Source organism: Nanorana parkeri, unplaced genomic scaffold (genome assembly GCF_000935625.1).
Source record: "Nanorana parkeri isolate BGI_ZX_2015 unplaced genomic scaffold, ASM93562v1 scaffold1607, whole genome shotgun sequence".
Taxonomy (NCBI): Eukaryota; Metazoa; Chordata; class Amphibia; order Anura; family Dicroglossidae; genus Nanorana; species Nanorana parkeri.
In genome coordinates, this window is record NW_017307875.1 from 197,543 (window position 1) to 214,634 (window position 17,092).

At 46.1% G+C, this 17,092-nt stretch overlaps 1 protein-coding gene across 1 annotated transcript in view; it reads left to right on the forward strand.

Moving 5' to 3' along the window:
* The window catches only part of CRAT (carnitine O-acetyltransferase), a 45,352-nt gene extending 30,214 nt beyond the window's left edge, over nt 1-15,138 (forward strand). Inside the window, exons 8-14 of the mRNA XM_018570840.1 lie at nt 845-945; nt 4,044-4,163; nt 4,263-4,385; nt 7,989-8,124; nt 11,108-11,170; nt 14,477-14,614; nt 14,700-15,138. Of these exons, the coding sequence (XP_018426342.1) occupies nt 845-945; nt 4,044-4,163; nt 4,263-4,385; nt 7,989-8,124; nt 11,108-11,170; nt 14,477-14,614; nt 14,700-14,915 (897 nt within the window). The 3' untranslated portion in view covers nt 14,916-15,138. The remainder of the gene's footprint in view (nt 1-844; nt 946-4,043; nt 4,164-4,262; nt 4,386-7,988; nt 8,125-11,107; nt 11,171-14,476; nt 14,615-14,699) is intronic.
* Nucleotides 15,139-17,092: the final 1,954 nt, after the last annotated feature.

Sequence of the window (17,092 nt, forward strand, 5' to 3'; positions counted from 1 at the left end):
TGATAGTTCAGTGGTTAGGTTGATGTGCGATAGGCTTCCCTGAAGAGATGAGTCTTAAGAGATTGCCTTGCATGTCATAGCCCTCTTCTGGGAGTGTCTAATTACTGTCTGTGTGGTCCCAGCTCTTTTGCCCCTCCCTCTATATCCTCTATGTAGCTGTCGGGGAAGAGTGAATATGAATACTATTGAGTGTCATTTGAATGTCAGCTCTGAGACTGCTGGGGCTGCTGGCATCACATCCAAGATGGAGGCACCTAGCAGTAGTCTCAGGCCTTTTGAATGTCTGCACAGGGAGGCTTTTACGTGAAATAACATGCATACAATACATTAAATGCACATATAATCGTATAATAATATGAATAATTAAATTAATAATCTGGTGACTGGGCCTTTTTAAAGGGTCAGTCCACCAAAGGCTGAGAGACTCTGAGTCGCTTTGACTTTTGCATTTGGCTTTCTGGATCGGTGCCCTTGATGTGCCTGTTAAGAGGGGCTCTCACTCTCCCGTTTTAGATTTAAGTGTGTAATTATATTTCTGTACTAAAAGAGCTGAAACACCCCAGAACTTCCAGGTGGAAAGGATCAGTCAGGAGCCAGGAATTATAGCAGTGAGATCCTATTGTTGCACTATCCAAGACCTACATGCCAGGGGCTGACGAAGCCTACTGTGCTCCTTCAAAAAATCACTTTGGGTGGACTGATCCTACACCGTGCTACGCTTAGTATTAATTTGCACAGGACTATTCACTCTTGGTGTTGGGGCCGTGAAGGGGAGATGATTCAAAGCAGCTGCATGTTCCAGCATTAAAGTGAATCTGTTGTTTCATGTCTTGTTTCTCCTCAGTTCATAGTAGCAGAAGATGGTTCGTGTGGGCTAGTGTATGAACATGCTCCTGCAGAAGGACCTCCTATTGTAGCCTTGATTGACCATGTCGTTGAATACACGTAAGGTTCTTTTATCAAAGATGTTCTTACTGCTCAGATCTAGAAACACCTGCAAGGAGACACTGATAAAGTAGATTTGCCCTCTTAGGTCAGTCTGGCTTCTCCAAATGAGGACCAGCCCTTGAGACAGCTTCTGTTTTCCAGGAGGAGATATAGCCTTAGAATTTACTGTAATGAAGCAAAAATAAAGCTGCTGAACAACTATAGCTGCTGCATTATTACCCACAACCCCTAGTTACTGGAAATGGACTTCTGTTGCTGTGTAGCCACATAGTTATAAACCTGGTGGACAATCATGGCTTCCACTTTTGTATTTTCCATTACTTCCTGTTATTAGTTATTGGTAGAGTTATACTCCCTTTTGTCCCCCCTGCGAGGGACCACTAATCAAGAGCAGCAGATGATTCTTCATTGGCTGATACACTACTGTCACCTTGTGATATCACTCCTCTTCTGGATCCTGAGAGGATCCCAACGCTGGACAGTCCCTAGGGGGGTGAATGTCCCTAGGGGGGGAGCTTGCTGGCGGTACACATATCCTGCACAGCTCACGGACGTCACTGGTTGCCATGAGCTGGGCAGGATGCTAGCCAGATCTTCCTGCTCAGCTCCTGTCAACCAGTGATGTCACTGGTTGCCATGAGGTAGGCGGGAAGGCAGCCAGAGTGTCACAGCTTGCTAAGGAGTTTTGGCAAACTATGACGCTCTGGCAGGAAAGGGGGTGGCGGGGACATTGGTGTCGATGCTAAGTATTTGGGCGAGTACTCGTACTTGCCCAAATGCTACAATGCTTAGCCAGATACGTCCTGTATCAGGAAGCCAGGCAGCACGTCATTACACGCTGCCCAGCTTCCTGATTGGTGGGGAAGCCGGCTCCATGCTCCCTCGTCACTTGTGACACGGGTGCATGGAGCTGGCTTCCTGGCCAATCAGGAAGCCAGGCATCGTTTAATGACGTGCTGCCCAGCTTCCTGATTGTTTGGGAAGCTGGCCAATCAGGAAGCCGTGTAATGTCGCGGCGCCCGGCTTTCTGATTGGCCGGGAATCTGGCTTCATGCCCCCTCATCACCTCATGACGAGGGCGCATGGAGGCGGCTTCCCGGCCAATCAGGCAGCCGGGCAGCGCGTCATTACATGGCGCCCAGCTTCCTGATTGGCCAGAAAGCCGGCTCCACGCTTTCTCGTCACATAGTGACGAGAAGCATGGGGGCGGCTTCCCTGCTAATCGGGAAGCCGGTTGTGAGCCGCCTGGCTTTCCGGCTAATCGGGAAGCCAGGCGGCGAGTCATTACATGCCGCCTGGCTTCCTTAATGGTACTTCCGGTATCAGTATTCAGTATCGGCAAGTACCGGGGATAAAAATATCGGTACTCGATACCGAAATACTGTTATCGAAAATCTGTTACTTTTGAAGCTTTGGCTCGAGTTCTCACACATGCGCAGTAAGGCGGTTTCAGAACATGTACTCACAGCCACTTCCTCAGCACAGCAAACCAGTTATATGAATGCTGGCGTTTTTGTATCATTTTTTTGTTTACACTCCTCGCCTCCTGTGTGTGTGCAGGCACGCTGCAAATATCTACCTGGGGAAATGCTGACCTCCGGGCCAGGGCAGGGGAACAACTAGTTGTCAGGCAGACAAAGCCTCTGACGCTCCAAGAAACATCTGAGGCAGGACAAAAATCACACAAATTGCAGAAACCTGAAGAAAGCATTGAAGCAGAAAGTACAGTGATTGCTCATTGCATACTTTTGACTACACATCTCAAGCCTGATAATTTTGCATTGACAATGTTGCTTAAAATGATTTATTTATACACTGCTCAAAAAAATTAAAGGAACACTTTTTTTAATCGGAGTATAGCATCAAGTCAATGAAACTCCTGGGATGGGCAACAATGAGACGACCTCCAAAACAGGAATGGTTTTACAGGTGGAGGCCACTGACATTTTTTTCTCTACTCATCTTTTCTGACTGTTTTTCACTAGTTTTGCATTTGGCTAGAGTCAGTGTCACTACTGGCTGCATGAGGCGCATACCTGGACCCTATAGAGGTTGCCCAGGCATGCCAGCTCCTTCTGGATGGCACATCATTAAGTGCCATTGCCAGAAGGTTTGCTGCGTCTCCCAGCACATTCTCAAGATCCTGGAGGAGATTCCAGGACACAGGCAGTTAGTATAGGAGAGCTGGACAGGGCCGTAGACGGTCCTTAACCCATCAGCAGGACAGGTATCTGCTCCTTTGTTCAAGGAGGAACAGGATGAGCACTGCTGGAGCCCTACAAAATGACCTCCAGCAGGCCACTGGTGTGAATTTCTCTGACCAAACAATCAGAAACAGACTTCATGAGGGTGGCCTGAGGGCCCGACGTCCTCTAGTGGGCCCTGTGCTCACTGCCCAGCACCGTGGAACACCAGAATTGGCAGGTCCGCCACTGGCGCCCTGTGCTTTTCACAGATGAGAGCAGGTTCACCTTGAACACATGTGACAGACGTGAAAGAGTCTGGAGAAGCCGTGGAGAACGTCATGCTGCCTATAACATCTATCAGCATGACCGGTTTGGTGGTTGGTCAGTGATGGTCTGGGGAGGCATATCCATGGAGGGATGCACAGACCTCTACTGGCTTGACAATGGCACCCTGACTGCCATTAGGTATCGGGATGAAATCCTTTGACCCACTGTCAGACCCTACACTGGTGCAGTGGGTACTGGGTTCCTCCTGGTGCACGACAATGCCAGGCCTCATGCGGCGAGAGTATGCAGCCAGTTCATTAAGGATGAAGCACAATGGACTAGCCTGCTGCATCATTTGTTCACTTTGATTTTTGGGGTGTCTTTGAATTCAGTCCTCTGTAGGTTGATCATTTTTCATTTCCATCAAACGATGTGGCATCCTTTCATACCTAACACATTACCCAGTCCAGTATACAGTAGATATCCAGCATGATATTTTTCCCCATTGAGATCTGTTGTGTTTTCAACGTGTTCCTTTAATTTTTTTGAGCAGTTTATAGTTCTACTAGAGTAATGCTGCCCCTATAGCCGACCCGTATGATGCGAAAATGTCCTTACATTTTCATTATATTTTTTCGGCAGGAAGAAGCCAGATTTTGTCAGGTCACCAATGATACCTTTACCGATGCCCAAGAAACTGCGTTTTAACATCACTCCAGAAATTAAGAATGACATTGAGAAAGCCAAGCAGAACCTCAATATGTGAGTACAAACTTAGTACAACTAAGGTAATGATAAAACATTCCCTTTTAAATTTCACTCAAAAGCTGTTTATTTTCCTTTTTCTTTTTTGACCTGCAGAATGGTTCACGACCTGGATGTTAAAGTCTTTGTTTTTAATAAGTTCGGGAAAAATGTCCCAAAGGCTGAGAAGCTGAGTCCGGACGCCTTCATCCAAGTGGCTCTTCAGCTGGCTTATTATCGGTAACTAAGGAAAGGGTTGGCTTTATTGCTTACCACATCATGCCAATGCCAGTTCTGTTTTCCCCAACTGTATTCCATGTGACGTATACAACATGTCACCTTGTCTTACATTTATCGGCTATATATATATATATATATATATTTGTAGGGTGACATACCCGGGACTTCCTGTAGTGTGTAATATTAAGACCTCACAATATGGAGTATACCACAGTCCCCAGGCGCCTATGGTAGTAGGTACTAGTAGAACAAGTATAAGACAGAGTTAGCAACACACGCAGGATTAGAAGCATAGTCAAAGAAGGGGGGGAATGGGATAACCTTGCTTCCTGCGGGTCCCCGGCCACTATGTACTCAGGTCCTTCGAAGGCTAGTAGGCTCCTCAGAGGTGACACTTGCCTGGTATTCCAGAGAAAAGAAAAATACTGCCCAGGAGGACCAAGTCTTGCAGAATGTGTTGTATCCCCATGGAGGACACAGTCAAATCCTCCATTCTCCAGATCTCATTAACTTTACTCAACCACAATCGGCATTCTATTTTATCTGCCTTTTAACGGTCCTCTGCTGGTCCTTGTGAAACACCACTACAGAATTTCTGCCCATGTATATGTTCTGTTTACATCTTCCTGATTACGATGTTTATGTTCATGATTTCTGAGTAAATATTGTTTCAGAGAGATATGCAAGAATGTAAACAGGCATTGTAGTGTATTATGATATGAACAGATTGTGATTTAGCTTTGTGCTACAGACAGGCTGTCTGCTAGTAACATGTAAATCTGAAGGAAGTCCGAGGCTGCATTCTTTATGGGGCGTGGATTTCTGCAGCGCCATCATAGGCCATGGCGAACAGCGAAAAAGCTGCCTGGGGAATCGCACAGCAGCTCACATATCCTGACTGGGACTGTACAGATAGAACCAAAGTGAACACAGAATGGGTGACACTATGCCCTGCTCTTGAAGCTCTAGGTGTATAGACTTACAGTGGGCCATCTCTCTGAGCCTCTCTGCCCCCAGCCTTGGCATGCCTTGTGTGGCTATGTTGTCTGATCCTCTGTGTTGCGATACATTATATATATATATATATAATGTTTTGCCAAGCTTTACAGCTGGGCTCATCCTTGGGACAAGCTTTACGTCACTGGGATTTGTAGTCCAGAGCATTACATTCTCTCAAAATATAACTAAACCCAAAATGTTTATTTTTTTAGATAGAGAGGGAAATTGATTTTTTCTCATGTCCAATTGAGGACATTTTAATTCACTTTATTTCAGCACAAAGCCAGAGGAAGTCTCCAAAGTGAGCAAAATCGCAGCTGGTCCGCAAGTGGTTAAAGCTGATCTCTGGGGAACTAAAAAAAACAAAAAACACAAACCTTGCAGTGGGGTTCCCCCTGTACAGCAAGGGTTAAATGCTGTTTCTACCCTAGGATAGCAGGAAAAATTAACTTGCCATACCTCTCACTTTCCTAGTAGCCGGCACACACTCCTTCTCTCCAATTCTATGGGTTGTGGACGGGCCCTCAGCATCCTCGCTTACAATGCTGGACTGTTGCTCTTGCATTATATGTGGTGATGTCACAGCTGCAAAAAGAGAAGAGTCTTAGGGGGACTGGTCCCATTGAATTTTTCGGGAGCGTGGAAAAAGGTCAGCCAGAAGTCCTTTTTCCTGGTACCCTAGGATAATGCGAGCATTTTAACCCTTGCTGGGCGAGGGAAACCCACTGCGTTTTCAGCATGTCTTTTGCACACACAATCGCGCATTTTTGTGAGCAGATCATGGCACATAGGTCTATGGTGCCAAGTAGCGCAGCATTTGCCAAAAATGAGCTCATGTACGGTCTTCAAGTGACTGGCATTTTGCTACAAGCAACAAAATGCTCAGATGTGAACATGGTCATAGAAATGTTTTTTTGGGGGGGAGGGAGGGGGGGGGGGGTTCAAAAAATTTTTTGGCCAGAAGTGCTACAGAATGCTTAGTTGATGGGTTCTGGTTTGGGATGTAGGATGGTGTGTATGTAAGCTACATTGGTCAGGGAGTCAGAACATCCTGCTGTATTTGTGTATGCATGGGCATCATCTAGTGCCTGCACTCTGAGGATGTTGGTTAACATGTTTTTTTTTTTTCCTTAATAAAAAAAATGGGCAGGCTGAATAAGTTGGGAAAAGAGGAACTCTTTATTCGGGGCCTATATTGACAGGCTTAGGGCTTGTGTCAATGGCATCAGTTTGAGACACTTCTGAGATCATACATAATTCATTGACGGGTACATTTGAAGTCCTTCTGACTTGCTTTGAGTAGGTTTTGCATACCAATAGATTTGTATTGGAATACAAATTGCTTTGAAGCAAAGGAAAGCCCATTGGCACAGCTCCTCTGGGTTCTCAAGAACTGTGTGTGATTATGTGCTGTATGTGCCTAAAAGCTCAGGCTTCTAGGAGGAAATAATGACCAGCTCCACCACACTTGTATATTTAAAAAAAGATCAGCTTGTTGAAATTATTTTATCATTATGGTTTAAAAACCTTGTTTCTTTGTGTAATTTGTAATTTTATTAAAATAAAGTATGGGCAACCCTATTTGCTTCTTAACTGCCCAGGTTCTGCTTCCTGCTTTGCTGTGCTACTCATGTCTAAGGGTCCACCAACTTAATGTAAGCTATGCCTGTGTGGCTGATATCTTATGTCACTTGTTAAGATGAGGAGCAGAATAACTGTACTGAGGCCTGCCTCTATTGGCTAATTCAGGGGTGGGCAACTCCAGCCCTCCAGTTGTGCTTTCACTACAAATTCCAACATGCCCCTGCATTTGGGAGTCATGCCTGTAAGTGTCAGTCTTGCAATGCCTCATGGAACTTGTAGTTCCGAAACAGCTGGATGGCTGGAATTGCCCACCCCTGGGTTAGAACCACTATTAGGTTTTTATTGTGTTAGGGAGGTTCCCTCTAAGCCTTCACTCACATGGGTAACGGCCGGCCCATACAGAATCAGTGTGGCATGCACAGCCGTATCGGGCCGCTCCCGGGAAGGACAGGTGCTGCGTGTGATTAGTACGCAGCAGCCTGTCCTTCTCTATGGGAGTATGCAGTCGTATGCCGCCCTATGCTCACCTGACCTCCATGTCTGTGCGGGTGTCCCTGCTCGGATACAGACAGGATCCAACCTGTCAGCATACGAGTACGGACACCCGCACCCTCATGGACGTGCAGCTCAGGTGAGCGAAGGGGGGCATACGGCCACGTACTCCCATAGAGAAGGACAGGCTGCTGCATACTATCACACGCAGCACTTGTCCTTCCTGGGAGTGGCCTGATACGGCCATGCACGCAGTACGGATCTGTACGGGCTGGCCGTTTCTCGTGTGAATGAGGGCTAATTGTCCAAAGTTCAAAGTTTCACAACAGCTGGAGGGCCAGAGTTGCCCACCCTTGAGCTAATCTACAAATCGCTGTCATTAAATCTGTATCAAAACCACTGAAATACACGCTGGTGGAATTGTGAAAAAATTACTCCAAAAATTATACAAATTTCTTTAAAGTTAACACTGCGTCAATAACTTAGAATATGTGCTCACTGAAAATGCGCTATACTTTCCCTTTGAAGGATGTACGGAAGGTCCTGTGCCACCTATGAGAGTGCCTCACTTCGAATGTTCCGCTTGGGGAGGACAGATACCATCCGGTCTGCTTCGGTTCAATCTCTGGAGTTTGTCCAAAGCATGGATGATGCTGGAAAACAGGTGACATCATAAGTCCATCATGTGGAACTCCAGGCACATTTTAAAAATTCTGTTTAATTCAGTTATGCTTTAATTATAACTAATTACATTTATCCTTGCAAAGAACTAGTACACATACATGTTCTCTCCTACACAGACAGAGAGAGGAGGGGCAGCACTCTGAACCAATCAGGGCTCTGTTGCCCTGGGCCGTACTTGCCAGTCTAAAGTTGGCTATACATTTTGTGAATTTTGGCTGGTTGTTGCTGAACCGGCTGAAATTTGCACAGTGGGTTGGCACCCCTCCACCTGGCATCCCTCGATCAGAATATCCAAGGAGCTGGTTGGAAAATCAGCTGCAAGCTCCGTTTGTGTATTCTGACAGCAGCCGGCGGCCGCTGTCAGAATACAGTGTAAACAGTGGGGATGCCTCCATCTACACTGCTTAACATTGACGGAGGAATCTGTAAATAGAAATAGTACAGTGTATGGCCAGCTTAACGCTGAACTTGCTTCTAGGAGGGGATGACCTCATCAATATGTTACTGCTCTTTTATTCTCCATTCAGCAGTCTAACAAAGCATGACTTGTGCAGATACTTTTTTTTTTTTTTAGATTTTACAATTGTCTCTTTTATAAAATGGGTGTCATTGCCATGATTATGGGGCAAAGGATTTTGAACTTGCAGCTATATGACATTCGTTCAGGGCATATAATGTAATCTGGTCATACACTGTTCCAATTTTTGCTCAATTCCTGTTGAGTTGACTGAAGTTTGAGCAATGTATGGCCCCGTCAATAGGGATGTCCCGATACCAGGCATTTTCACGATGTCCCGATACCATGCCCCAATTCTTAAGGCCGATAACAGCCCTTTAAATTTATAAACCGCAGCGGCCATCTGAGTTCCCGCACTTGTGGGGACCTGCAGATAGCTGTCCATGGCAGTGCCTGTCCAGTTCTTTATCTCCTTCCCAGCGTAGGAACAGCCGTGGACAGCCCCAGGGGCGGAAACTACGGATAGTGGAGCCGGAGCGGCCGACCCAGGGCTAGAAGCTGGGGGTTTCTGCCATCGATTGATAGGGGAGGACTGGGCCGGGAGAAGGATAGAGGTCGGGGGGCCTGGCAGCAGTGATGGTCAGCTGACAGAGAAGAGGTCCGGTCCCAGCATCGCCAGTCTGGAAGTGGAGGAGGCCGGCTGGGCCGGTACAAGGATTTTTGCCAACTCAGGCGAAGGTGCATTTTGCCCCCCCCCCCCCCCCAGGAAGAGGACTACAAATCCCAGCAATAATACATTATACAGGCTGCTTAATATATTATTGCAGGGATTTGGTGTTCATCTATAGCTGTGTTCTGCAGTGTGCGCTTTTTTAAAAAAAAACAGGAAACATTAAAACAGGTCCTCCTTACCTGTTTCTGAACCCTTGTAAGTCGCGTCGGCTCTGCGGGCGTGTGTCCGGCCTGTGTGGTGAGCGCGGCGTAACTCGTGTATGGAGCTGCAAACAGGCGGGCGTAAGAGGCGAGCAGGAAATTTAAATTTTTGACGACAAATCGACCATGAAAAACATTGACAACGTTTTCCATTGTCGATTTTAATCGACTAATTGTTGCAGCTCTATATTATTGCTGGGATTTGTAGTCCTCTATAGCTGGTGGTATTCTCCATTGCGCTGTATAATGATTATACTGCGCAATGCAGATTACCACTGACCAGTTATAGAGGAACTACAAATCCCAGCAATAATACATTATACAGCGCAATGGAGAATACCAGCAGCTATAGAGGAACAACAAATCCCAGCAATAATATATTAACCAGCCTGTATAATGTATTATTGCTGGGATTTGTTGTTCCTCTATAGCTGCTGGTGTTCAGCATTGTGCCGCTGTACTGTATTATACAATACACAATACAATATACAATACACAATACAATATACAATGCACAATACAATACACTTTACACAATATATTATACAATGCACAATACAATATTGTATATTGTATTGTGTATTGTCAATACACAATACAATATACTGTATATACAATGCACAATACAATACAAAATAATACAATACAATGCAGCATACCACGTGCACTTTGTCTTTGTTAAATTACATACCGCTCCCACTTCAGCTAGCTCCCGATCCCGATTCGAGTCCGACCGTGGGTCACCAAGACAGAGAGGGTGAAATCGCCTCCTCGCTCGGTCGGTTCCAACTTCAAAATGTGTGCACCGGACGGCGGCTCCCGAGTCCCTCAACAGGTCGCCGTCGCCTCCAGAATGACGCCACTGCCGCCACACTGCCTGCTGGTTTGGTCCATCCGTTGCTCCGCCTCCTGCAGCCCTCGCACCTGTCCTTCACGGCTGAGCGGCCAGGGGAACCAGGGGCGAGGCGACTTACGTCACTCACTGACGTATCCAAGGAGAGTGTCGCTGAGTCTCTAAGACGTGACTGCAGAGGTCAGCGCCGCTGTGGCCGGGGACTCGTCTTTCAGATGCCGCCCGCCCGCAGCCCACACACTGAGTCTGGTCTCGATCGGGTGACTTTTCCGCCCTGTTCCCTGGCGCCGTAAGGCAAGTGCCCGTCTTGCCTTGCGCTAGCGCCGGCCCTGGAGGCCGGGTCCCAGCATCGCTGGTCCGGGCGTGGATGTTGCCCGGGTGAGATCGACGAGCAGCCTGGTGAGAGGAATTCTGTTGTGCGGACATGTGTTCTCAGAATACATGTTCCCAAAGCAAGTACTTGTGCTTGGTCTTAAAAAAGTGCTATCGGGACATCCCTACCCGTCAACAATTCCCCCCTTCAACTAAAGTTGAAGGAGCCAATCTTTGGCCGAACAGTGACTGCAGCCAATGATATATATATTTTTTTTTTAGTTCAAATAACCAATTGGTAATGGAGTGAACATAAAGATTCTTCTGTTTCATGAACATTGGTTTCTATTGGAATCATGTTAGTAGTTTGTACATTTAATCATTGTGGCTTTATTTCCTGATTCTCAGAACCAAGAAAAAGTGGATCTACTGAGGAAAGCAGTGCAAGTGCATCGTTCCTACACAGACACGGTAAGATTAAATTGTAACGATCACATACCAAGTAAGATCACAATGCTGTGGAGCAGGGCTCAAAATTTCAGGTCATGAGCTACTAGCCAGGCCTGAAAAGTTACTCGCCACTAGTTGCCCTGCTTATCGCAAACAAACACACACAGAGCACACCAGCACAACGCACGGGGCACAGTACATTACACATATAGCCACAAAACAACGCACAGGACATTACACATACAGCCACAGCACAACGAACACAGGACATTGCACATGCAGCCAGAGCACAACGAACACAGGACTTTACACATGCAGCCACAGCACAACGAACACAGTACATTACACATGCACATGCAGCCACAGCACACACACGGCACCCCAACCCATCTCTATGTCCCCTTCAATTACCTGCTGGCGGGGGCCTGACACTTGGGACTAACTCTGGTCCCATGCATAGCTATTGCAGCCCAGGCTGCATGAATGGGGCCTGCGGCACAGTAAGCTGTTGGGACCCCTCCCGTGGTCTGCCAGTTCACCCCAGGGCTTCCCCTGTATTGTGACGTCCGTGAATTTTGTGTTCTATCATTCCAAAATGGCTAGCCCCTTTCTGCCTCCTTTAGCAGAGGCACTCGATACCCAGATGGGTACAGAGTGTGGATAATGTGGATGAGCAGCATCTCTCACCAGCTCGCTCTGCTTCCTGTTCTCCAGCGCATGACCAGGGCCCCCTAAGGAGGCAGTGCCCTATGCCAACCCACACACTGAACCGCAGCAATAAAACCTAACCCAATACCCCCTACGTGACACACTCACCCACTGCTGTCACAGTGGCTCTGTAAAGTGAAACTACAGCTCCCATAATCCTCGGTGCGCAGGCTGGAAGTTATGCTGTCGCTAGGATACAAAAACGGACCTTAGTAAAGATGGCTGCCATCATGCGGCCATCTTTAATATGGGAAGATGCACGGCTGTGAGCAGCAGCATACGGGCAAGTCATCAGGAACTCGGTCCATGACTGAGTGTCTGACTCAATAGCTTAATTTCCACTCGCCCCCCTCGCAATTTTCACTCGCAAATTTTGAGCCCTGCTGTAGAGTATTTTAAAATATTGAAATCTACAGAGGGAAACACATAGACTGTGATTGACGGCAACCTTCTAAAATGCTAGTAGGCCGTCTGTCATATTGATCCTCTGTCCTAAACGTTTTCAGAGTCGCTGACCAGAGTCTTTGTAAATGAGGACATGGTATGTTTACTATATCCTCAATTATGAATGAATGGGAAGTGATCTACATCCCCTGCTGCTCATTCATGATTGTGGTTATAGTAAACATACTCTGTCCTCATGTTATGAATGATCAGGAACACTCAGTATAGAGGCTTCCTGTTCATTTAGAACAGGGGCTGCAGAAAAAGAGATTGAGGACTCTGTGTCCCCAATCTCTTTTTCTATTTTAAAAGGGAAATATCAGGGGTCTGTTTAGACCCCTAATATTTCCCCAAAGCCCCTAGAAGTAAAGTAAAAAATAAAAATATTTAATAAAAAATGCATCAATAAATAAAAATAAATATAAAAAATTAAAACATTTATAAAAAATATGATTTTTTTTGAAAAAAAAGTTAAAATAAAAAACATTTTTGGTTTCGGCCCGACATATATATTTTTTTTATTTTTATTTCGGTTTTGAAATTTTATTTCAGTGCATCTCCTAGTATCTTCAGACAAACCTTTTGCTGTCACTGGAACAGGAGAAATCTTCCACTGGAGACACCTGTCACTTTGAAAAGATTTCTGCTTACTTTCTGTTGAGTCTCTGGGACAGGAAGAGTAGGGAATCTCCCGAATAGCACACAGAGCACAAACAAAAAAAGAAAAACAAAATTGAGAGGATTGTAATCATTCACCAGAGATACTTTGCCTAGACTGAGATGATCTCATTCGTTTTCTGCAGGCAAAAGCAAATCCTCTGTGTCCTCTCCCCCAGTGATCAGACTGTAACATGGTAACTTTGCCGCAAGTTACAAGGTGTCATCTCTGAGCCAGCATCTCGGTCCAGGTAGTAGATAGTAACCCTGGATGATATCTGACCAGAGATGGCTTTGTCCTTCTGCCTACAAAACCAAATAAAAGCATTTTCCTGTAATCTCTGTAAAAAATCTACAAATTTCTTTGCATATCTACACTTAAAGGAGAACTATGGGGTCAGGGCTTTTCCCCATAGTTCTCCTCAGGGTCACGGGAGGACATAAACTTGCGTCCTCCCGTGACCCAAAGAGCTACAGCTCGCGGTATACTGAGACCGCCGCAGCCGGGACAGATCCTGACATTACTGTCGAGATCCACCCAGCTGCGTGATTGACAGCTGGCTCTGCCTATCTAGAGGCAGAGCCAGGTGTACCCGCCCCCTCCCCCGTTCGTTCCTCCAGTCAGCGCTGAGCGACGGTATGTGTTCGCTCACTTCTCGATCTATTGAGCCGACGTGTGACCAGTTTCATTGTCACACTTCGGCTCGAACTCATAGTTCTCCTTTTAACATGAGAAAATATATATGGGACGCTCGGTCCACTCTAAAGCTGGCCAAAGCCTGAGCGAATTTCTGCTGGTTTTTGATGAACCGGCTGGCATTCACTCAGTGGGTGGCCCTGTCTGCTGCCTCCCACCCAACATCCTTTTGATTGAAAAATTGAAGAATTTGGGCATAAAATTGTCTGCCTGCAATTAATCAGATGCTGGCATTGCTCGGGTATTTTGACAGCTGACTGGGCCAAATGTCCAAATACAGTAGCTGCAGTGGGAGATTCCACCAGCCGTGCCTTTTAGCATGGATGGGAGGAATCTGCTAGATTTTTTCCGTTCTAAAGTTGTATGGCCCATCTGATGGCAGCATAACTAGGTGAAGGTTATAGCTGCAGGTGGTGTAGGTATGCAGGACAATCAGGTTTGCCAATACTCTGATGCACGTTAAGGAATCTTACTTGCAAAAAGCAAAAAAAAAGTTGTGGCCGTGGTGTCCAGCTAAAGTTCTTTCCTAAACAAATGAAATGTATTTCTCTATTTATACAGTAAGAAATTATGTAACAGGTTGCAGAGTACAAAGACCACTAACTTCAATCTCTGCCTTCAATGGAGTTTACAATCTAATACCCAGCCTGGGTGGAAGTTTGATTGACCAATCTGCATGGTTTTAGTTTGTGGTAGGACACCCAGACAAGCAGAAGAAGAAGATAGAACGTCATACAATGTCCCTGGTGGGATCAAGATCCCAGTGGTGGCAACCAACATGATGCCTAAACTAGAGCTCTTCCCTCTTCTTCCCCTGACAGGCCATCAGTGGTAAGGCCATAGACCGCCATTTACTGGGACTGAAACTTCAAGCTATCGAGGATTTGGTTAGCATTCCTGAAATCTTCATGGACACATCGTACGCCATTGCGATGCATTTTAATCTCTCCACCAGCCAGGTATAACACACCAGAAGCATCTATAGTAATTAATTTGTATTTTTCTTTTAATAAGCCTTATACATCTTTTTGATATTGCACATAGGTGCCTGCTAAGACGGACTGCGTTATGTGCTTCGGCCCCGTGGTCCCGGATGGATATGGCGTTTGCTACAACCCCATGGAAGAGCATATCAACTTTGCAGTGTCTGCGTTTAACAGCTGTGCAGAAACCAATGCGGCCAGGTTGGCTCACTATTTGGAAAAGGCTTTGTTGGATATACAGCAGCTGATTCAGCATACTCCAAAATCCAAGCTGTAACCCACTAAGATGGGCCTTACCTCCAGCAAGAGACTCTGAATGGATTTTATGGTGCATTGACCATGTATGTGCAAGCTTGGGCTCTCCTTACTGGCTTCTGAACCACCAATAACTATATAGACTACAGCCAAAAAAACAAAAACAGTGCCGTGCCCTTCCTACTTTGGATGGCCCAAAGCACCATGGAAGCATCAGAAATTTCAAATCAAGATTCACTACTCGCATTTAATTATGAAGGTGAAAGCAATCACATGACTCTATTTTCTCAATCAGTGTTGATTTTATTGTTCATTTATAGATATGATCAACGCATCTAAAAGAAACTGTAAGTTGATAGGGAAGCTGAACTAAGGACTGAATCAGGTTATTGTTTACCCAAATATGATGGTACAGAGATCGCATACTTACACTAATGGCTGCTTATTTGGCAAATCTTTTTTAAACAGCCATTCAGGATTGATTTGATCTGCTTTCAGGAAACTGAAATCTGATTTTGTTTTTTTTTTTTCCCCACTGTATTTTAAAAATCTTTATGAAATGAAATCTGTAGCCTTATAACCTATTAAGCTGTGGCCATATGTGTATTGAATTGATCCAAATGTTTTAAGCAATGCTTTCATTTTAACTGTTCAGAGCCAAGTGACTGTGGAAAGGGGCACTCTGACTCCCTGATGCTCACCTTGCCAGCACTCCTTCCAATGCCTGCGCCAGCGAAGTCCCCGATGCATGTGACCTCCACCTATGTGGCAGTGATTTGGTCTGGCAAGCAATCACTAGCCCTTAGCACTATCGCATAACAGAAGGATTGATATCATCACTCCCCTTAAAGAAGAACCCTGGGCAAAACTTTTATTTAACTCTTGCAGTGCAGGGGTAGCCCCACTGCAAGAGTTAAAAGAGAACTATGGAGTAAGTGTTTTTCCTCATAGTTCTCCTAAGGGTCAGGACATAAAATAGCATCCTCCTGTGACCCAAAGCTCAGTATACCGCGAGCTACAGCTCGCAATATACTGAGACGCCGCAGCCGGGACGGATCCCGACATTACTGTCGAGATCTACCCAGCTGGGTGATTGACAGTTGGCCCCGCCTATCTAGAGGCAGAGCCAGCTGTACCTCCCCCGTCCGTTCCGCCAGTCAGCGCTGGAGGATCGGAGCGGGGAGGTGGGGGAATCCCTGCAGGGAGCTGTGAGTGACAGTCAGTGCACTGTACAGGGAGATGATCCGAGAAGTGAGCGAGCGATGGTATGGGTTCGCTCACTTCCCGATATATTGAGCCAACGTGTGACAGTTTCATTGTCACAAGTCAGCTCAAACTATGAGGCTGAGTGAAAATCATTCACCTCATAGTTCTCCTTTTAACTGCCCATTTTTGTCTATGCTAAAAAAAAGTTATACTCACCTGACCTGCTGAGCCGGCTCCCTGCTTCTCCAATCTCTGAAGCTTGTCTTCACTGCAGCATGGGAATGTTTCCTCAGTGTCCCCATGTCCTATACACTGTGTTGATGATGTATAGGACCTTAGACCGTTGCAGAGGATTGGGAGAGAGGCTGGAAGGACTGGTCTAAGAACAAGCCGGCTGCGTCTCAGGTGAGGTATATAACTTTTTTTTTTTTTTCTTTTTTAGCACCTAGACACAAAAACGAGCACTTAACCCTTGCAGCCTCACTGCAAGGGTTAAAACAAAATTTTATTTTATGTCCACAACTGTGGAACACTGGAAAGGTGAGCATTAGTGGGTTCGGGGGGGCCCCTTACTCAGTCGCTGTCGCTTTGGCCTGAATGGTTTAAGTGACCAAGTATCTGTTTAATGAGACAAATGTTTCAATCAGGGCTCTAGCTACCATGGGGCGAGTGAGGCACTCGCCTCAGGCACAGCTGAGAGGGGGTGCAGCCAGGGCCGGCCTGGCTGCGCCCCTTTTGCCATGGTGAGCACAGGGCGCCATAGTCAACAGGTGGCGCCAGGCACATCAAAGAGAAGAGGAGCTGCACAGGCTCCAGCTTCTCCTCGGATCTTCGCTGCTCTCCCCCGGCCTGTATGGGCAGAGGACTCTGTGTCCTCAATCTCTTTTTCTATTTCAAAAGGGAAATGTCAGGGGTCTGCTTAGACCCCTGATATTTCTCCAAAGCCCCCCAACAGTAAAACATTATTAGAATAAAAAATAAGATTAAAAAAAA